Source organism: Pelodiscus sinensis, chromosome 8, assembly GCF_049634645.1.
Source record: "Pelodiscus sinensis isolate JC-2024 chromosome 8, ASM4963464v1, whole genome shotgun sequence".
NCBI lineage: Eukaryota > Metazoa > Chordata > Testudines > Trionychidae > Pelodiscus > Pelodiscus sinensis.
The window spans coordinates 55,985,323-56,007,713 of NC_134718.1; the positions used below are offsets into that span (position 1 = coordinate 55,985,323).

The 22,391-nt window shown below is 40.1% G+C and overlaps 3 protein-coding genes across 5 annotated transcripts in view; 1 reads left to right on the forward strand and 2 right to left on the reverse strand.

Moving 5' to 3' along the window:
- Positions 1-4,643, reverse strand: part of LOC102450996 (disintegrin and metalloproteinase domain-containing protein 9-like) — a 57,980-nt gene extending 53,337 nt beyond the window's left edge. The window contains exon 1 of one of the 3 annotated variants that reach the window (XM_006136089.4): positions 307-4,643. In XM_006136089.4, the coding sequence (XP_006136151.2) occupies positions 307-376 (70 nt within the window). In that variant the 5' untranslated portion in view covers positions 377-4,643. Of the gene's footprint in view, positions 1-133 lie in introns of all 3 variants that reach the window. The other 2 variants (XM_006136094.4, XM_075935311.1) reach the window with 2 other exon arrangements.
- A 506-nt stretch (positions 4,644-5,149) lies between these two features.
- C8H10orf88 (chromosome 8 C10orf88 homolog) lies at positions 5,150-12,849 on the forward strand. The gene is made up of 6 exons (XM_075935316.1): positions 5,150-5,507; positions 6,597-6,800; positions 7,645-7,714; positions 8,244-8,450; positions 9,900-10,348; positions 12,404-12,849. The coding sequence occupies exons 1-6, from the start codon at positions 5,305-5,307 to the stop codon at positions 12,630-12,632; spliced, it is 1,362 nt and encodes a 453-aa protein (XP_075791431.1). The 5' UTR covers positions 5,150-5,304; the 3' UTR covers positions 12,633-12,849.
- Positions 12,850-16,578: 3,729 nt separating this feature from the next.
- The window catches only part of LOC102452020 (scavenger receptor cysteine-rich domain-containing protein DMBT1-like), a 56,426-nt gene continuing 50,613 nt past the window's right edge, over positions 16,579-22,391 (reverse strand). Inside the window, exons 20-25 of the mRNA XM_075935784.1 lie at positions 21,883-21,993; positions 20,181-20,282; positions 19,463-19,573; positions 18,619-18,660; positions 18,344-18,431; positions 16,579-17,852 (exon numbers count right to left, since the gene is read on the reverse strand). Coding sequence (XP_075791899.1) covers positions 17,609-17,852; positions 18,344-18,431; positions 18,619-18,660; positions 19,463-19,573; positions 20,181-20,282; positions 21,883-21,993 — 698 coding nt within the window. The 3' untranslated portion in view covers positions 16,579-17,608. The remainder of the gene's footprint in view (positions 17,853-18,343; positions 18,432-18,618; positions 18,661-19,462; positions 19,574-20,180; positions 20,283-21,882; positions 21,994-22,391) is intronic.

Below are 22,391 nucleotides of genomic sequence, written 5' to 3' on the forward strand. Positions count from 1 at the left end.
AACACCTGTGCATTATTAAGCTTATTAATATAATTATACTCAGAATTCCAGTCTGTTCAGATGATAAAAACAAGCAAGACTGCTTGTTATACATGCTGACCAAAGGCACAGAAAAAGAACATACCATACTTACATGTTACACATGCACACACACAAATACATACTACATAGACTTCATCCTGCAGTCAATAGATTTTTCCGGGACTTGTATAAGAATCTTGCTTGAATAGAGTTCTGGATGATGACTTTTGTGTACAAACATAACTTGTAACATCTTTCTGACTAAAAATTAAAACTGAAGCTCACCTGCTGTATGAACTTGCTTTCCAATAAATATTAGCCCGAAACCAAACCAAAGTAAGTTGCATTTTAACATAGTTAAGTTTATCTGAGAAAACACAACTACTAAGATGTTCAGAAACACGGTGTTACTGAGGATGGCGTTTTTACCAGCAGTTTCCCCTAAATGAAGGAACTAGAAAAACAAGAACCTTTTGTTGTCAAGGCAAACAATAAATAGCATTGAAAAAGTACTTCAGGTATGTCAGCAAACACTCCCAAAGAAGAGGGAAGTCAAATTTCTCACATTGCATTTGACAAAAACTGGTTGGACAACTTACAACAAACCCAGTATAACATGATTGTAAACGCTGATTGGAGAAGGCCAGCTGTGATTCCCTTCGTAAGGATGACAAGACGAAACTTTGAGACCAAAGTCCAGAATTCAGAGACCAGCAACAATTTACTTTCGAACGTTCACAGGAAAACAAAGCACCATATAAGCTAAGTTATAGAGTTCATATGAACCACCTTAAAAAATGCATCTTATAATAAGATTATAAGACAAATGCAGATTACTTGGGTTCAGTTTGTAATTGTTCTTTATTTTTTACTGTAAGATATTTATTTCAGAAAAATATAAAAATATTGTATCTTTGAATACACAGGTATCACAAACATTGACCAGAAATGCAACAGAATGTAATTACAATGATGCTATAGTTAACAATAAACTTTGGCATCATAAATCATATTTTGAGTCAACCGTTAACGTTCCCAAAAGCAAAATGATCTTGATGACTTTTTATATGCACATTTTAGTCCTAAGTAAAAAAAAAAAGAAAAAGTTTTTATTTCAATTTAGATGAACTGTACAAATCATTTTGGAAAATTATGCAGAACAGTCTTCTTTCCTTTCTTTACTGAGATAAAGTGGTACTTTTGTTATGCAATTTTTCTAGGAATTCTGAAATTCATTTTTTCCATATACTGATAGAGCACAGACACATTCTCTGAATACCCATGTAAACAAGGACTTCATACAAACCAGGAAGACACCTATTGCATTTGTGATTTATGAATTTGTTCTTATTAGGGGTTTTAGAGATTTTTTTCTCTTTACCGATATCTATGTTTCTTCAGCAGACGCCTTTAGTGGCAGGGTATTTTAAAGTCTCTTACAAGCTCCCACCTTTTATGCTTGAAGTGCTAGAAAGGGGAACAGCCTTAACAGCTGCTGCAGCTCTGTCCCTGCTGTGGGGCAGCAGTACCACCAGGCTGCTGAGGACCTGGCCCCACTACTACCAGCCCTGCCATGCATGGGGCTCTTAGCTGTTGGCCCTCCTTTCCTGGAGAGTCCCAGTTTAGGGTGGTGAAACCTGTAGTTGCAACGAGTTATTTCAGAAATAGTTCATAGGTTATAAATCCAATGACCATGTTCATGGTGAATCCAGGATAGGACTGGAGATCTCAGAATTTAGGGCTTAAGCTTCAAGCAGATCTGAGATCATAAGAAATCTGGATCCCAGACGTTCTTATAGTTCTTGGTCTTCTTTGACAGCTCAGAAAAACAATAGGCAATTATTGAGATTTTTAAATAGACCTGTTTCCTAAGTATCACCCATGATAGCTGTGAGAATTAACATAAGGCATTTGCCAGTTTTCCACCATTTGCTGTACATTTAAAAAAAAGATGATGAATTCAGAGATATTATTATGCTTACAGTTCACTTAAATGTTAATATTTCCTTTTGATCTCTGAACCAATAACTGTAGGGACAGACAGGAACAATCTGTTTATATGGCTAACAGATAACAAGATATAAGTACATATATACAATTAGTATCACCTCAATTCTCAAAGAATATATATTACACTTCAAAGTTCTAGCCTAATTACCAGGGGATGGACCTAATTACCATTTACACACTTTTCAAATATGTCTCTACAGATTGACTCTGGGTCATTTAGCCTGCAGGATACCTATTGTTTGTATAAAATTCATTGCAATTATATAACAGCAGTAGCAACAATAATTTGCTTTGTCAAATTACATAATGACACAATCAGAGCCTCAGGGCATGTCTACACAGCAGGGCTACTGTTGAACTAAGCAACACAACTTCAGCTACGCCAATTGTGTAGCTAAAGTTGAAATAGCTTAATTCGGCTTTTGGCGCTGTCTACACAGCAGGAAGTCAAAGGAAGAACACTCTTCCTTCAACTTCCTTTAGTCTTCATGAAATGAAGGTTACAGGAGTCAGAGTAAGAAGACCTCCGGCTCAACATTATTTTAAAATAAAGTGTAGATGTGCTTGTAGTGTAGACTTGTTCTTTGTTATTTCGGAATAACGTCAGTTTTTCCAAAATAATGCTGCTGTGTAGACACAGCCTTAGAGAGCAAAGATTTGATGCTAGGCTCCTGAAGTAGAGGGAGGTTTTAATACTGACTTCAGCTGAAGATAGAATAGTCCCTATATGAGGAAGGATCCTAAAGATAAAAAAATATATATAAGGACATATGAAAGGCCATGGTGGGTCAGACTAATGCTCCATATAACCTAGTATCCTCTCTTCCAACAGTGACCAATGCCAGATGCTTTGGATGGAAACAGCAGAACAGGCAATTATTGAGCGATCAATCCTGCCCTTGACTCCCAGGCTTAGGCCACTCAGAGCATAGGGCTGTGTCCCTGACCATTTTGGTTAATAATCACTATTACGTGCACACCCAGTAAACAACTGTAGTGTAACTAGTGTAGGGAATCCTGTGCCAAGTGAGTCTCACCAGGGACCTAGACCTTGGAGGGTCCCTGGATTCCCTCAGCTGGAGCTATGTCCACTGTGGCCTGGTGCGAGGTGACAAGGAACAGGACTTCCCGCAGACTGAAGGGGAGTAAGCATTTCTAAGTGCCTGTTGCTCGCTTATGCATTGCTCTGCCTGTGCTTATTGATGTGTCACTTTGTAGTAGCTGTGTAACCATAGGGCAACATTAACCCTGTTATAGTAGTGACATAGTGAGATTAATAAAAGCAACTATCCCTAATCGATTCTGTGTGAAGCGAATCCATATTCCTGTTTGGCCATGCCCCTGCAAGCTGACAGTCCCCAGCCCTGCCCCTTCTGTCCCAGGCCCAAACCCTTCCAGGGTGGAGCTGGCCCATGACCACATAACAAAATTCACTAAGTGCCCCCCCTCACTAAAATTATTGCCCACCTCTGGGCTAGGGACACCATCCCCGACCGTCCTAATAGTCACTGAAGAGCCTATTCTCCATGAATGTATCTAGTTCTTTTTTGAACCCTGTGATAGATTTAGCTTTCACATGCTGCTGCAAAGAGTTCCACAGGTTGATGGTTCTTTGTGTGAAACACTGCCTGCTGTTTTTTGAAAACTGTTGCCTATTAATTTTATTGGATAACCTCTAGTTCTTGTGTTATATAAAAAGGTAAATAATGCTTCCTTATATACTTTTTCCATACCAGGTATGATTTATGGATCTCTGCATATCCTCTCCCCCTCTTTTAATATCTTAATACAGCCAGTCCTCGAGTTGCGAACGGTCGACTTACGACAGTTCACAGTTACGACCAAAAGTGTCGTAAATGGCAGACCCCAAGTTATGAACACGATCCGCGCTTATGAACAGCGCGGTCACATGTAAATCAATGGGGTCCGATTTACGAACAAACCAAGTTACGACCAATTGCTTGGTCCGTAATCGGTCTGTTAGTTGGAGACAGACTGTAATCCCAATCTTTTTAATCTTTCCACCTATGTAAACTGTTCCATACCCTTAATTACTTTAGTGGCCCTTCTCTGTACCTTTTCTAATGCCAATATACCTTTTTTGAGTGAAGGCAAACAGAACTGCAGAGATATGCAAGGTATGTACAAAAATCTTTCAAGGTGCAAGGCTTAAGCATTACAATCATTATGTCCTCCCTCTTCCCAAGGTCTGTGCCTATGCCCAGTGAGGGAGCATATAGCCTCCCCCCAAAGAAAACCTGGGCTGAGGCCATGTTGTTAGTATTATGGGGACTTTCACAGAATGGAGCTCAGGGTTGTAAGGTTTCCACCCAACAGCTCTTCTGACCTAGTAATCCCAAACCCTGTATTTAAAGTCCTTCTGAACTGCATAGCCATGCAAACACTCAGCACCAATCTATTCCAGTCAGGAGGGATAGGAACTCCTCTGTCAGGCTGAGGCCCTAGGAGAGACACTTCTCCCACCCCAGTCGAGGTGTTGCTGCAGAGCCAGAAAGCAGAGTCCTCCCTTTCCATCGCATCCCCGAGACAGCCTGCACCCAACCCCCTCATCCCCAGCATCACCCCAAAGCCAACCCCCTCTTCCAGCTGGAGTCACCCTCAACCCTTTGCCCCAAACCTGAGCTCCTCGTTCCCTGACTATCTACTAGCCCACACCCACCCAACTGAAGCCCTTTCGCGGCGCCCCCCCAAAACCCTCTGCCCCAGTTGAGCCCCTTCCCCCAATCCAATCCCTGAGCTCCGCCCCAGCCACATGACTTTTGTTATGTGCACCAATAGGGAAGTGAGGAGCCACGCACCGTCTCCCTATTGGTGCACATGTCAGAATTCTTTTCCCCACAGGGAGGGGGGGGGGAAATTAGAGGATACTCTGCCCAGGAGGGTGCAGCTGCCAGCCACTCGCTACCCGCAGCTACTTCCCCCAGGGCGCTTCACACCCCACCGCCACTCACTCGCGCGCACCAGCCAGGTGCGGAAGCGAGCTCTACCGCCGCTCTGAGCACGCGCCGCTCTACTCCTACCAGCCAATCGGGAGCAGGGGGAAAGTGCGCCTGCGCCCCTGGGCTGGACGCCTTCGATGGGGAAGAACTGGAGGGTTCCGAGCCAATCAACGGCCGGGCGCGCACGCCTCATGACCGTTGAAAGGCGGGCGTTCCGGCCGGAACGGTGCCCGGCCGGGAGCATGTTCTCTGTGGAAAGCCGTTCTGCCCGGCGGCCCGCAGGGGACGGTTGGCAGCCAGCGGGGCGGTTGCGATGGCGAGCGGGAGCCTGGCGGGCGCTGAGGCAGCTGACGATGGTCTCCGCGCCGCCAATGGCCCCGTCCGCCGCTCTCGCGTGGCAGCCGGCTGCTCCTGGGAGTGCGCGTCCGCCTCGTCTCCCGAGGCGCTGGAGGACATCCTCTGCCTCCTTCCCGAGGGAGCCAGCGGCGGTGAGGCGCTGTCGCCGCCCGAAAGCGGGTAAGGGGCGCCCGGAAACGCCGCGGGACTCACAGCCTGCGAGGAAAGGAGGCTCGATCCCGGGCGAGGGCGCGAGTCTGAACCCCTCCTCCCCGCGGAGTCCCCAGTAGCCTCGTCTTGGGTGCGGTGGGCCCCGGCTGGGCCGGTTTCTGACGCCTGCCCCCTGGCTGCGGGGCGCTGCTGAGGCGGGAGGCAGACACCTGTGCGCGCAGTGAGGGGTCGCTGTGTCCCCGCAGGTGTAGCTTGGCCCCTCGCGGGGGCTGCAGCCCTTCCCTCAGCGCAAGAGGCAAATGCCTCTGCTGCTGTTTGAGTGAGCTGTCTCCTTTAATGGAAAGAGACATAACGAGACCGGATTACATGGTAATCGGAGCATGGCCTGTGTGAACTGGAGCATCAGGGGCACTGAGGAGTGGATTTCAAGGTCGGCCTGTCCCTGTGTATAACTAAATATATTGATAGCACACGTGTACTGGTCTCTTCCCCCCTCCCTCCCCCGACATTGACAACAGTATTAAGTGAGCAAAACTTTCTTTAGCTGTGGCACAGCCTTTGATTTTTCACTGCAAACTAGGTCCACAGCAAGTTTGAAGTTTGTGAAATGTGCACTGTAAACATAACACAGAGTCTGTACGTGTTGCGTGTTCTTCATCAAGGATAGGGCTTTGAAAGTAAAGTGGTAAATACTGCACTTACAAAGATATAGATTATGTAACTGCTCTTAAAAACTGAGTCACTTTACATCGGGGGTGGAACCTCAGGCCTGGGCCGGATTTGGCCCCTGACTTGACTGGTTCTGGCCTCTAAGACAGACACGCTAGCCTTCCCTCCCGCAACCCCGCCCCACCAAGGTGCTGGCCCACACGTCTACTAGGGTAGGCCTGGTAGGCTGTGGTGTGCAGGGGAATGTGGGGAGAGTCTTTCTCCTCTGTCAGGGGCCACATCAGGGAGGATTTGGTTTGGTTTTTTTAATTATTTTTCTGTGAGTCAGCAAGAAGAGTTCTAAATTAAAAACAAACGAGTGTTAGCTGGAAAGCCCAGGTTAAATAGAATGTAATTAAGTTACTTAAACATAATTTCTTCTATTTCTAGTGAGAACTCTGTGGTTTTGGAGAGACCTTTAAATGATGAAACTGAAACTCCCTGCTTACTGTATCTGCAGTGTGATCCTCATGGATCGGAGGAAATAGTCTATGTTGGAATTTTAAGTGGGGCAAGAAACATGGAAGTATATGTAGGAGAAGAATATTATGGAACTGGTAGGGGACAGAATGTCTGCACCATTCAGAATGAGAGGTAAGGGTCTTCATTTTGCTTTATTAAAACCACTTGAAAAGGAAACTATCTGGTTGGAGTGGGGGCTGGTGATGAGTTATATTGCTCTTAGACTTGATTTAAATGTAGTCTCGGAATCTTAAAGGCCAAAACCTATTATCTGTTCGGTATTCGTCTCAGTTTGAGGTTTTTAGTGGTCAGATATCCGCATCACAAAAACTACCAGTACAGTTTGTGCTACCTTAACAGTCTCAGCAGAGTCCAAGGATTGAGTGGGCATAGAAACTGCACTTCTCACTCCTCAGGTGAGCCCTGCCTGTCATTGTTGAGTCATATTATAATTAAGGCTGTCAGCTACTGTTATCAGTGAGTTAAATTATTTAACTCAGCAGTAATCTCTAAAAATCATCTAGGAACACCTTTTTAAAGTTCTTTTGTATATGACTGCAAAGAGGAATGAAAACAAATGTCAATATTCTTATTACGTAATCTACAAGAATTTGCCTATGGAGTTTGGAGGGGAAAAAATAAAAGGGGGTAAACTTTGATTGCAGTACATAAACATTTGGCCAGCTATGTTTTTGCTAACTTAAGAACCAGCTAGTCAGTTAAGCCAAAACTAGAAGAAAATCCTATTGGTACCATGTGTGGGGGGAAAAAAGGAACAATGTGTACTTGTGTGTATGTATATCATATGATTAAATCTGAACTGAATTTTAATGTTAAAACCCAACATATTCCATTGAAAGCTAATGCATTCAACTTCTTCCTCCCCCATTATCAGCGTAATAGCTATTATTTTTGTGTTCCTGTAGCTAGCATTTACCATAGACGTCACAGCTCATTTATTTTATTTTTCTAACAGAAATGATAAGATTACTTTATACAAAAAATATCTTAAATTGGAGTACTCCACCACTTCTTGCAGAATTAAGGTAGGAAATTCCAAAAAATTGTTTTAAATTGACCAATGGGTTATTTTGCATTACTGTCTGACAGTCAGAAGATGATAGCTAAGTTTTTGCTAACCTGAGATGTGGTGTGAATATTCTCTTTAAAAAGTAGGAGGATTTTGAACCAAGGTTCTCTTGTCTTAAAATGTTGTTGTTAAAGTTTGTGCAAGAGGGAGGGAAAATGCTCTTAACTCACTTTTTAATTAGAGGTATTCTAAAGGTTTAACAATTTGTGCACAATGAGAATTTTAGGTGTTGATGCTACAAACATGCACATTTGTAACTCTACGTATGTGAGTAGTCTCATTGTAATCATTTGGACTACCCACATGCATAAAGCTTAAGCATGTGCTTAAGTGTTGGCAAGATAAGAGCTTGTTTAATCTGGTTCAGTCTTTCAATATGAGTATTATTCAGAATAATTTCAGTATGAAGCCTACTAAGTGGGTCTGTTTTAATTTCCAAACTAGTATTTTGTTCTAAAATCTTATTTTTCTTTGCTTTGTAATAGCTGGTTTCGATTGGTGAAAGACAAAGGGTACTCATAACTAAAATTGTAGTACAAGTAAAATCAGTTTCTACAAAATCTGCCTCAGATCTTCCATCACTAGGATCAAGTGTTGATCTAGATAGAGTTCAAACTATGGTGGAATCCATGGGGTCAAAGTTATCTCCAGGTGCTCAGCAACTCATGAATATGGTTCGACTTCAGCAGAAGGCAAGTTGTTCCTTTTTATATTACATAAAATATAATAATCTAAAACTTTGTGTTCTGTATCAGTGTTACCCATATATTCCAAACTCATTTGAACAAAAAGACCTTCCCACACTTCTTAATATTTCAAACCTCATTCAGTCACCACTGTGATAAGCTTAGGAATATAGATGAGCATTTCAGTGTGCTCTGAAGGGCTGTGTCTACACTACATCCCTTTTCCAGGGGGAAAAGATCTTTCAAAAAAGGGATTTATTTTCGATAGGAATCAATCTAAACGGCCATTTTTCTCTTTCGAAAAGCCCGGCTGCCATTATGCAAACGAAATGCAGGAAATTTTAAATCCCGGCTTCATTTGCAATTTCAAAGTGTCTAACATCCCTTTTTCGAGAAAAGGGATGTAGTTTAGACACAGCCAAGGTGACTAAAACTAACCAGACCAACATGGGAACAAGTGAGTTTCAGAGTTGAAGCCTTCTACCCTCCCATCCCCCCTACCCAAAAACCCCCAACACTATGCCGGGAGACCCTTCTTCTTCATTTAAACTAGGGGGTTAGATTGAAATCTGTAGCTACAGGCAGTTGCTATAATATGACGATTTTAAAAGGTATGATCTGCCCACTTCAGGTTAATCAGTGCAGATCACTGAGTTTGAGGAGTAATGTATTTCCTGTGGGAAATAATGTTTAATATCTATGCAGGCACATTCTGTGCCAATTGAAATATCAATGACTTTTAAGGATCAGCCACCTGTAGAGGAATTCGAGGTTGAAACTAACCAAATGTGGATAACTCACATCTGCACCCCTAAAGAAAAAGGTGACAATCTTCTTGCTTAAATCAAATAAGTGATCTTGGCATTTGAGATGGTAGACTACTATTATAAAGATATTTTAGGGTTTTTGTTTGCGACAACTGAGTTGTCACTATTTTGTATTGAGAATTGTGCTGTGTGGGTGTGTTGCGATTTTTCTTTGCTTTTAAAAATAACCTTGCAATAAAACTTGTTCCCTACCGATAGCATTATTACTGGATTTAGCCGCCAGTCCTGCAAATTATATGTACACACCCCCGCACCTACTCACACGGAGTACCTTTTAGTATTGGAGCCCTAACTTAGTCAATTGCTGCTTCAATAACTCAAGTTGTCGAAAAAAAATCTGGCTACTTCAACTCCTTCATGTTGCAAATATGAATCACCTTTCACATGGCTTCTTTACTGGGAAAGTGTCTGTTTCTACAGTATCAACATATAACTTTTTTTTCATTGTGATAAAGCTTTTATATCATATTCATTCTGAGCAAGCTTTATATAGGTGAGAATGGAATTGAATGCTATATTTATCTTAGAATGCTTGTGCACGGGGGGGCGGTGGTGGTAAGGGGCATGTTTGTTACTATTGTAGATTTATTGAAAAAAATCAATATGTACTTTTTCTTATTTCTATTAGAACAGTTTTCCTCTTGGAGATAAACTTCAGTGTATCTTTGGGAAGAAGGAATCTATCTTTGGAAACAATCCTATAATAGATGGATTCCACAATGAATCCAATGTACCCTTTCCTCCTAAAAGTTCTCTGTCAACTGAAACAGTTTGTGAAGATTTAAAAACACATACTGATATGAACCCACGGATACCTGGTACGGAGAATATTCTTGATCTTGAAAGATTTAAAACTATGCAACAAAGCACTCCTCTTCCTGGAAATGATTATAAAGCTATGGTATCATCGTTAATACAAGAGCAAGCAAGTGGAAATCCAAATATGTGCAGTTCTGGACTGCTGCTTCCCTTTCTTCAAAACTTATGTGGTCAAGTGAACCATCTTCGGGTAGATGATGGGAATAAGCATTTTGAGAAGAGTACAATAACTAAAGAATGTCTTTCTCAAGCTGTTGGGTAAGCTGGGCTTCAAACACTTACCTGACTTCTCCTAGCCTGTGGAATGTGCCTGTTTGTAATAGTTAAATAAAACATTCCTGCCTTGACAACACTCCATAGCCATCCACCATAAAACCCTATCCTTGCAATTTAAAGGAATAAAAATGTTACATTTCAAAATGCTGTTAAATAGATTACATAGGCTATCCTTTTAGTACCATCATAGTATTCCTGGCTTCTTTACAATGGCAGATCATGATGTACCTTTTTCTGCAGTACTATAGGTGTCTTTTTTTTCTTCCCCTTTATCATTCTTGCTTTTCCTACATTATGTACTCTTTCCTCTCCTATATTTTTCTCTTCCACTTCTATTGTCACTAGTATATTTACCCATCAATCTCTGCTACCCTTTTCTCTCCCATATTACCAGATTCATAAGTCCAAAGATAAGGAATATGGTAAAACTTGCAGGAATATGTGTTTTGCTGTCTTAACCTCCCTGCTGTCTTCCATAATTTGGAATCTCCTAGTAAAAAGCTCCAGTGCCTGCATGTGCGAAGGCTACTAACTGGAAAAAGATATCAGCAGACCAAAGATAATTTTCTTAACCATGCTGCCCATTGTGTCATTAGTAGCAATGAAAATAGCAGTACTCTAGCTTTCCCTCTGTTGCATCTTGATAGAAACATGGCCTTGCATTGGTTTCATGTGGGAAGTGAGTTAGCTCTTTGGGGTTTTTTTCTTTCCAATTTCCTGGTTTGGGTATGGTGAATATCATGGAAACATTTGAAATATTTAAAAGGGGGTGGGAGAAATATAGCTCTTGCATTTCAATATGTAGAAAACCTAGGTTTTTTTTTAAAAAAAAAAAAAAAAAACCAAAACCCGAATGGCAGAACAAGTTGAAACTTGTAACTGGCGATGCTTCTGTAACTTCGCAAAAAAAATTGGCTTCCACTTGCAAAAAATTTTTCACTAAGTACTCACATTGTACTTCCCATAAACACTATAACTTAAACGTAACATGGATATAGCACAAACCCCAGACATTATTCTTCTGATAATTTCATGGAGGTTAGGTCCATAAAAGGCTATTAGCCAGGGGATAAAATGGTGTCCTTGGCCTCTGTTTGTCAGAGGCTGGAGAGAGATGGCAGATGACAAATCGCTTGATCGTGTCTTTGGTCCACCCTCTCTGGGGCACCTGGTGCTGGCCACTGTTGGCAGACAGGATACTGGGCTAGAAGGACCTTTGGTCTGACCCAGTACGGCCGTTCTTATGTTCTTAATTCCCTAGTTTTGTTTGTTATGCGGATATGGAAGCAAAAGTGAAATTAGTAGAGTAGGGTGTTAAAATGTATCTAAGTATTCTTCTAACTATTGAAATTTTCAGTGGTTACATGCAGGGGATATCGGAGGCAGCGGGGAGGAGAGAGGTGCAGGCAAAGCTGTTGCGCGCAGCAAGCCAACTCCTTGAGCATATTGGCTCCTGCCTCCTTCCTCTCCCCCCACTGCTACCTCTGATACGGAAGTAGCAGCCTATGATGGGTGTGGGAGGGAAGATGTGTAACTGTGCAGGTTTAACTAATGAGCCTGGGCTCATTAGTTAAACTGTGTACACAGTTACATTTTCACACTCCTAGTACAGAGTAGTGTGCTAATCTCTTGTTAAATAACTGCCATTTTAAATATTGGATTAATATTACATTAAGCACAAATTTGCAAAGAGAAGTAAAAATTAGTATCCTTATCTATTGCACATTTTACATATAAAGATAAATGGACACACTAATTACAATAGGGCAAATCTTGCCATTTCACGAAATACAACTGATTAATGTTTGTTGCATGATGCATGTTTGGACAAAATTAGACCTTCTGTGTAGTGAGGGTGAAGATATTGGATTTTTTTATAATGCATACTCAATAGAGGTACAATTTTTACATTAGAATTTAAATCCATTTCAGAACTCTAGTGCCCTTCTTTGAGGCTCTGGGATCTTTATTGCAGTTAGCCAGCATGATTACTGAAACTATATTAAAAATAAGTGACTATATATGCATTTCTTGCAGAATGGAACAGCAGCCTATTTGCTCTTACTTGGAAAAGATCCTATCCAAAAATATGGAACTGATGGAGAAGAAGCTAATGGATTATATTGATCTAAGTATGCAAAAACTTCAGGAACACATAGATACTAAAGTTGTTATGTTAATGGACATGGTTCAAAACTCCAAATTGAACAAAATATCCCAAGAACACTACCCTTATGGAGAAGGACTTTCAAATGGAGAGAGATAGACAATATTTGAAAGAGAGCCCCAGTAGAAATACTTTCTGGGACGAGTATTTATTTTGATGTCTTTCCAAAGCTTAATATTTATGAAAATAATTATAAAAAAACCCAGTTTGCATTTGTTACTATATTTCTGTCTAGTACTGTAAATTAAATATTAGTGCTATAAAACATCTTCAGAAATATCAATATTTTTCATAAGTAAAGAACTCTTTTATATTCTTGTGGCTTATTTAATATTTCAAAAAAAGGCCCTGGCCCTACATTTTGCCAACCTCTCTCTGAGCTATGAAATAAGTACACTGAAAGTGAATTGTAGGTTTTCTATTTGAGACAAAACAATTTAAGTTATTTTATATAATCTAATAGTGGGCTAACAATAGAGCAGAATTCAACTTCTGTTTTGTTTAGGTTTTTGATTAAAAGATAAGAAGAAAGAGCCTTTTACCTCCAAGATACCAGTTGAAAATAATCTGCTGCATCTGAAGCATTGCACATCAACTGAATTGACTTATCAATAAGCTAAATCACAAAGGGTCTACACTGGCGGTGAGTATTTGTGCAAGAACACGGACTTTGGTCTGCACAAAATCAGTGGGTCTTGCGCAAATACTCTAACGCTCCCACTCAGGGATAAGCCCTCTTGCGCAAGTGTTCTTGTGCAAGAGGGCCAGTGTAGACAGCCAAATTAATTTCTTGTGCAAGAAAGCCTGATGGCTAAAATGGCCATTAGAGCTTTCTTGCGCAAGAGAGAGTCTATGCTGGGCACTGCTGCTTTTGCGCAAAAGCAAATCTCTTGTGCAAAGGTACATGCCAGTATCGATGCTCTCTTGCGCAAATACTTTTAACGGAAAAACTTGTGTTAAATATTTGCGCAAAATCTTGCCAGTCTGGACACACCCAAACCTTCTCTAGAAATATTACAAAACAAGCATGGAATGGCTGCGTTGGATGTAGTCAGAACATCAGTTTGCAGTTGCAGCAGAAACTGCTGTAAAGGGGCAAGTAAGAGGCTCCCCTTTACATAGAGATGTTCATGTAACAGGATCCGCATTATGGCAAACCTCAACTAGAGGAAAAGACCTTACACTATTGGTTACTCCAGGATCGAGGACGTAGAAAGATGAATTAAAGTCCTCTTCCTGTGTCTGCTGCTTTGGCAGAGCCTCCAAATGTTCTACAACCATCTAGTTTCACAGATAAAGAAAAGTACCTTTCCTTTGAGGAAAAAGATTATTCTCTTTCCTCCATTCTCCTCCTGGCCACTTCTGTGAAGAATGCTCACAGAGCCAGCATTGTGCCTGAGGATGGCTATATGATTCATCCCCTGGCATTGTTCTTCAGGGTGGGGGCCTGGACTCTGCAGCTTGACATCAGCCCTGGTGGTGCTCCTCAGAGGGGGGAGGGCTGGGGGCTGTGCTTGCTGGCCCTGGCCTCCAGATTGTCTGGAGAATTGGGGGGGAGGGGGTTACGCTGCCTGGACCTGGCTTGCAGCTTCTCATTGGAGGTGGGGCGTCAGACTCCTTTTACCTGCCCCCAGTCTGCAATTTAGGGCGATCTTCTTCCCCCTCTCTTCCCCCCCCCCCCCAAGTCTGGTGCTGTGACCAAGGATAGGAGCACTTAAGTAGGCTGTCCCAAGTGCTCGTCTCTGGTCACTCTATGGTATATCTGTTCCTTCTGTCAGCTCCTTTTTTTGTTATGGAAAACAATCCCATTCCAGGTATATCCCATTTTCCTGGCACAATCAAACCCTGACCTTGTTTTCTGTTATAAGAGGACGATGTATACTAAATTTGGTAGTCCTAGCTCTTACCATTTAGGAGGAGTTCTTGAACAGATTCACAGACACACAAACTGTCTAAGAATACAGTATACAAAATAATAATCCCACTGCATTTGACTTTTCATATCAATTTAGTTCAAGAAGAGAACATGAAGCTCCTAATCTCTTAGGCTACATCTGCATTGGCATGATTTTGCGAAGGAACTCTTTTGTGGAAGAGTTCTTGGCAAAAACTCTTCCAGAAGAGAGCGTCTACACGGGCATGTGCCTTTGCGCAAGAAATGTGCTTTTGCGCAAGAGCATCCGTGCCAGTATAGATACTCTCTTGCACAAGACAGCTCTAATGGCCATTTTAACCATAGGGCTTTCTTGCACAAGAAATTCATGTTGCCTGACTACACTGGCTTCTTGCACAAGAGGGCTTATTCCTGAGCGGGAGCATCATAGTTCTTGCGCAAGAAGCACTGATTTTATACATTAGAATATCAGTGTTTTTGCGCAAGAACTTGCGGCCAGTGTAACATGAATTTCTTGCGCAAGAATAGCACGAATGTAGACACAGCCTTAAATTAGAGGCAGTCTGACCTATGTTCTCCATAAAATATGCCATATAATGTCTATGTTAAAGCTATTTTAATGTGTTCCCCTCCATAGGTTTGGCACGTCATAATGCACTTATTCTGTCTTCAGTAAGAGTAAATATATGTTTCAATTTTTATTTTTGCAAGTACAAAATTCAAGACAAAAAGTTGTTGGAAAAAGCCACTTTATTGCATCCTATCCTATTGCACATCAAGATATTAATCTGAATATGAGTTAATTTTCATATGTAAAACATGGTTTACTTATTTACTAAACATAATCTATTAAGATTGAAATCACATACAGAGTTGTGAATACCATTCTCATGCCAAAGAAAATCTCAGGTAACTAATTTGATTAACTGGAATACAGTTACAGTAGACACTCGACCCGTAAGAGGCTCTCCACAGTACACTTATGCAAATTTGTGTGCATCATTGTAATTTTAGCCAGTCTCCCTTCATATAACCATTTTACTGTTTAAGCAACTCTGCAATTGGCTTTGTGCAAAATATTTCTCCTTTATAGTCAGGCTTTTTTTGCATGAGGCACTGTCTTTCCAAAGAAGACAATTCTATATGCTTAGCTTCAAAATCACCTCCATGCTACTGAATGGGAAACTATAAATACTTAATTCTAACATCATGGAAGTTACTAGGGCAGAAAAAAGATAAACCAGTTGCTTATAATGGAGAGAATTCACATTTACAAATAGCTGAATTTCTACTCAGCAGCAACAAATGAAACTGATTACGTAAACATATAATATATCTGTGGCATTATTTTGCTGTTATTTATATATTTAAGTGTAGATGCTTGAATCATATTGGTGTCATATGTATGCGTTGCAGTCCTCTAGGTCTGACCTCGTTTGTATGCACTCTGCTCACTTTGATTTTCAAAAAAGTCCAGCAAGGACTAAAACAATTACTATTGAGAGCAAAGTGATACTAGACTGATCCTGTATCTCAACTCTTTCCCTAACTTCATTGTGAACCATTCTGAGTTGAGATAAATATCTAGTGCAGTGTTCTACATAATTATAGATTTAAAATTATTATACATTATAAACTCTCACACAATTCAGTAGTAGCATTATGTAAAAAAAAAAAAGAATTTGGAAAGAAGTAGATCCTGTTGTCACTAAAGGGCATGTCTACACAGCAGGGCTAAACTCAAAATAAGCTACACAACTTGGCTACGTCTACACTGGCCCCTTTTCCGGAAGGGGCATGTAAATTTCACCAGTCGTCGTAGGGAAATCCGCGGGGGATTTAAATATCCCCCGCGGCATTTAAATAAAAATGTCCGCCGCTCTTTTCCGGCTTTTAAAAAAGCCGGAAAAGAGCGTCTAGACTGGCCCCGATCCTCCAGAAAAAGTGCCCTTTTCCGGAGGGTCTTATTTGAAGTAGGAATAAGACTCTCCGGAAAACTTTGAAGTAGGAATAAGACCCTCCGGAAAAGGGCACTTTTTCCGGAGGATCGGGGCCAGTCTAGACGCTCTTTTCCGGCTTTTTTAAAAGCCGGAAAAAAGCGGCGGACATTTTTATTTAAATGCTGCGGGGGATATTTAAATCCCCCGCGGATTTCCCTACGACGACTGGTGAAATTTACATGCCCCTTCCGGAAAAGGGGCCAGTGTAGACGTAGCCCTTGAGCTACACTATTTCAAAGTAGAACACTCTTCCCCCGACTTCCCTTACTCCTCATACAATGAGGTTTGCAGAAGTCAGAGTAAGAAGCCTGTTATTTCGAATTTATTTAGAAATAATGGGCTTGCTTTGTAGATGCACACTACATTATTTCAGAATAAATGACATTATTCCAAAATAATACTGCTGTGTACACATAGCCTAAGCCTTGGTCAGAAAATCAATCAATCACCTAATTCACCTATATTGTTATAACAAATATTATTGAAGAGAAGTATAGTCTTATTTGTCTGGGAACTAAATGCAATAGATTTGAAATTAGGGAATTGTAAAGACTGATGAAGGATATATTCATATGTATGCCATCACTAAGCAAGTACTCTATTCATTAGGGCTGTGTCTAGACTGGCAAGTTTTTCTGCAAAATCATCTGATTTTGTGGAAAAACTTGCCAGCTGTCTACACTGGCCGTTTGAATTTCCGCAAGAACGCTGATGATCTCATGTAAGATCGTCAGTGTTCTTACGGAAATACTGTGCTGCTCCCGTTCGGGCAAAAGCCCTCTTGCACAAATCATTTGCGCAAGAGGGCCAGTGTAAACAGCACAGTACTGTTTTCCACAAAAAAGCCCCAATCGCAAAAATGGCGATCAGGGCTTTTTTGCGGAAAACCGCGTCTAGATTGGCCACGGACGCTTTTCTGCAAAAAGTGCTTTTGCGGAAAAGCATCCTGCCAATCTAGACGTGCTTTTCCGAAAATTCTTTTAACGGAAAACTTTTCCGTTAAAAGCATTTTCGGAAAAATCATGCCAGTGTAGACGTAGGAGTTTGCTACACTGGTAAAAATGCTACTAGTGTTCCTCAGCGGGAAAGCATGCAATGAACCAATCCTTTTGATGTTAAAAATAATTGAAGTAACATCATGTTAAACTGACAATATGCCCATCTTAGTTACTGGAATTCTTTTAATTGAGCTTAATTGACCCAACAATTGTCACATTTTCCTCGTCAGAACTTGTCTCTCTCTTGCTCCTAGTTACACAGCCCTGGTAGCATCGGGAAGAATAATCATTCACCTTGCACACCACCAATTTGCACTGGAGGTACACTGTAGAGGATCCATTAAAAAATTGAAAGGCTTTAAATTGGAACTGAACAGTTTTTTTGTTTGATGAATAGTATTTCCTGTAGGTATTGTCTCTTACACATCTGTGAAAAAGGAAAAAAAACCATAAAATTAGAGGCAATGCAAAAAGAAGACAAAATTAAAATAGCATCTCTATTAAATGGACATTGAAATGAACTGTATGGGTCACTGGATAAAGGAAATATATCATCTGAAAAATCTGAAAAGTCAAATCTGGACATATCACAAGTGTTCAATGATATAAGATGAACTCTAGACCAGAACTTTCTGGTCCAGAAAGATCCATCATTCAGAATGATTTCTGTTAGTTGGATGTCCACTTTTCATGGGTGTAGCCAATTTTCCTGTGGTCCTATAAAGTTTGATTACAGTCACCAGTCCTGACTTTCAGTATTCTGTGCTGTTAGTTAGCTCTGTTTTACCACAAAATGTCCTCTAATAGCCCAATAAGCAGTGGAAGTATTGGTAATGCTGCTAGACAATATTGACCTTCTATGGTTTGGCAAATTCTCTCGTTTGGAATCGATCAAGACCCAAGAATGCCAACCTGTACTTGAATGCGTGTAGCACATCCAGAGTAGGGATTTGTACCAGTGTTGATAAATGAATAGCTACAAAAATCTTTCTAGTGTGGACTAGACCTTATTGGAATTTGAAAAGGGGAATGTCAAATTAAGAAGTAAACCAGAGTGGAACACTCTAGATATACTATATAATGTAGGTATGTTTATGTAAATCACTGGAGACAAGAATCAAGTAAACACATTGTGAAATTATAGTTTTGGCTTCAGATAGGCAAGGAAACAGGAATAATATTGTCTGTCTTACTTGTAGTCCTGGGCTCTTGTGTGGTAGGAGGAGGAGTTGGTGCTACAGAAACACAATGAAAGACACTTTATGCCACATATACTCCAATACATTTTATCAGCTGATGGAAATATAAAGTAAACCCTTTCTCATGTTGAGCAGCACTCACTTAGGGGAGTAGTCTTCAGTGTGATTCTCTCAGGAGAGAGTATTTGTACAAGGAAGGGATCTGCTTATCTTTAATGAGATCACTAAAGGATAAGTCTTTTTCAGTCTGGGTAAACGCTGGAGAGACATCCCCTCACTGTCAAATATGAGTTCAAAGATTCTGATAATAATATTGAACTCAACTAACAATGCTGTTATTTTGGATGCAGGGTACCCTGAATTGGCCAGATATGTGCTATACTGTGTAAATTGGATGAAGATTTTTCACATGTGAAGAAAGGCAGCACATTAGGGTGAAGTGTTTGCAAAGGGTGCCCGGCAAAGCGAGGAAGGCAGGTGTGTGCTTCTAAAACACAGGACATAGAAATATGAAAAAGTCCCATTTATGCCTGGCATACGGATCTTGAGCAAAAGGGGTTTTTTGTGCAAAATGGATGTGGCTACACTGCTTCTTTTTGCGCAAAAAACCCTTGCTCCTCATGCTAAAGACATCGCTCCGTCATTAGCATACTCTGCCACAAAAACCTTGTAGTGTAGACAAAGCCGAAGAGAATAATTTGCAAAATGTTGCATTTTTGGTCATGGCTGAACTATTTTATAAAGCTCAACTGTATGGTGCCTAGTCCTGCCTATTTATTTAACCATATAATTTATTCTAGCATTTTGCTTACACCACGTTCACTCTAATTTCCCTTACCTTTCTTAGCTGTAGTCAGTGGTTCTGGGGTAGATATAGCCCTAGTGCTCTCTGGTGTGAAAATGGCTGAAGAGGAGTTATCTGTTTCCAATGTTGTGTAATCTGAAGGGGCTGTCAGAAAGTTAAGGAAAGGAATTAATAGACTCATCTGGTAGGAGCACTTAGAACCAGTTTATTGCTTAAAAGATTTAGATATTATATATACAGTCAGAGTACAGTTTATCCTATTTATGCTTTCCCACAGGGACTCATTCTTCACTAAGTTAGATTCATTCTATCTACAAGGTTAGAGGGAGTTTCTCATGTTCAAAATGAAATTTATTGAAATATTTCTGTGAATAATATTGGTCACTAGATTTTTCTGAGGATTAAAAATTCCATTAGTTTTGATACATAGGACTCTTCTTTCTCTCTTTTTGCATTGCAAAGTATGTAAGTATAAAAAACTTCTTTTTTCATCCTGGCTCTGTTTTTCTTTCAGTAAAGAAGGACAAACTGGGGTTGCATATGAAACCTGAAATGATCCATAGCTCTATATAAATGTGGAACTATTTTATGTATGTTGTCTATTTCCTTACTCACTTTTCTACCAGAAAAAAATGACCACTATATACATAGCAACATCCAGCCAGAAGTTCATCAGGAGAATTGTAATCAGAAACAACATAACATGACACACAATTTTGGTAACAGGCTCCTCAATTAGCTGCAAAATTACTTTTATGGGCTATAGTCAGTGATTCAGGGGTAGATGCTGTCCCAGTAGTCTCTGGCATTAAAGTGGAATAACCTGATCCCAGTGTTGTGTAATATGCACCTGCCATCAGCAAGATGAGGAAAAAAATTAGTAGAAAGAACTAGTAATAGTCCTTGGAAATGGGGTATTGGTTAAAAGATTAAGATTTCACGTTTTGTGGGAAATGTAGTTAACACAATAGTTTTATGCTTGTGGAGATGTGGATCCAAATTTTGTTTTAAAGATAATAATAAATTATTATTAGAATAAATTGGGGGGATTTTCATCATTAACAAAGTTAATTCAGGACTGTGCTCTGAAGGTGTAAAAGTGAAAGTGAATTTTGTAGTTTTATGCTACATGGCCTCGCCTAACATTACAAAATGTCACCAGCTGACATGAGTTTTACAACCTGTTCATGAAGAGCCTGTAAGTGAAATAATGGAATGCTGTGACAAAATGAAGTTATTGGATGATATTGGTGGGACTGTATAACAGTAAGCATCTGATTTACATCTGACTGTCTCGTACTAATAGACATACTATAGTCACACAGGAAGTGGCAGAAATACCATAGCTTGCGGGAATTTTAATAAACTAGGCTGGACAAAACTCCCGCATAAATATATTTACAGCTATTGTAAAATATAAGCCAGGAATCCTTAAACATTTTACCAGAGGGTCCAGCAAGGGGCATGTATCTAATATCTGTTGATGATAATGAGGACCAGCATACCTGATAGCTGTTAGTCTTAATATGGTAGGAGATGCTAAGTGAGTACTGCGGTCTCACTTTTGCATGTATAGCTCATTGACCTCCACACTGATATGAGGGTGGGAGGAATGGACCAAGAGGGAGTATTTCATGTTTAGAATGAAATCTGTTGAAATATTTCAGTGAATAGTTTTTGAAAATAAATGTTGACCAGAAGTTTTTTCAGAAATAGTCTTGCGAAGATTCAAAATGCCATTCATTTTTGATACATCGGACAAAAGGAATCTTCCCTTCTTTCATCGCTTTGAATTCTAGTATTCTAGAATATGTAGGTTTGAAGACTTGTTTTACCTCCTTGCTGTATTCTTTTCACAAAAGGAGGACAAACTGAAGTTGCATCTGAAAACATCTGGAGTTCATAGCTCCATATAAATATGGAACGATTTTGCATACCATCTAATTGATGTATGCACTTTTGTATGAGGAAAAACAACCATACACATAACATCCTCCCAGAAATACATTGGGAAAATTTTAATCAGAAACAACATAATATGCACATATAATTTTGGTAACAGGATGCCCAGTTAGGTGCTAAATTATCTGCGTACACGCACAAAAAAGGGCCCTAATGTCCTGATGATTTGAAATACCGGGAAAATGTAGGCTAATGACTCCTATTTCCTAAAGAATTGAGGCCTGAAATGATTTGACAAGCTGGTATAAAAGGTTTCCTCAAAGTGTAACTATTGCACATGATTTTTGTGGGCACTGATCTCCTATATCTATCTTTTATTTTTGACGCAAACCTTACCAAACATATTATCTTAATTTTTTCTTTATTGCTCATGGTTGAGCCTTTTTAAAAGCACAACTGAATGGCATAGGGTCTTACCTATTTATTTAAGTGTATAATTTATTCTAGTTCTTTTTTTTTTAGATTATATTCATACTCTGATTGTCCCTTACCTTCATCAGGTGTAGTCCGTGCTTCGGGGGTAGATATTTCCCAACTGCTCTCTGGCGTAGAGGTGGATAAAAAGGAGGAATCTGTTTCTGGTGCTATGTAATCGGTAGCGGCTGTCAGAAAGATGAGGAAAGAAATGAATAAAAAAAACTAGTAATAGAACTTAGAACCTGGGTGTTGATTAAAAATTTAGATTTCATGTTTTGTGAAAAAACAAGTTAGCAAAGTAGCTTCTGCTTCTGGAGATGGGGATTAAAACTCTATTGTAAAGTTAATAATAAAATCTTATTAGAAAAATTAGAGAATCTTTGTAATTAAAATTGTAAATTCAGGCTGGCTTCTTAAGGAGCATAAGTGGAAGTTAGTTTTAAAGTTAAAATAAAGCAAGTAAAGCAAAGTCAAAGTTCTGCAGGGAAGGAAGCATGGAGAATCATATGTTTACCAGCAGAGACACTCATGTAGGCAAAATATAATATGGTCATCCCTACCAAAATCCAACTTTGCTTACATT

What these genes read in the sequence shown, in the direction of transcription:
- C8H10orf88 (XM_075935316.1), top strand. Translation starts at nt 5,305, where the DNA reads ATGGCGAGCGGGAGCCTGGCGGGCGCTGAGGCAGCTGACGATGGTCTC. An exon ending in TGCACCATTCAGAATGAGAG is followed by an intron (nt 6,801 to 7,644) that starts GTAAGGGTCTTC and finishes TTTTTCTAACAG; the next exon opens with AAATGATAAGATTACTTTAT. An exon ending in TGTCTTTCTCAAGCTGTTGG is followed by an intron (nt 10,349 to 12,403) that starts GTAAGCTGGGCT and finishes CATTTCTTGCAG; the next exon opens with AATGGAACAGCAGCCTATTT.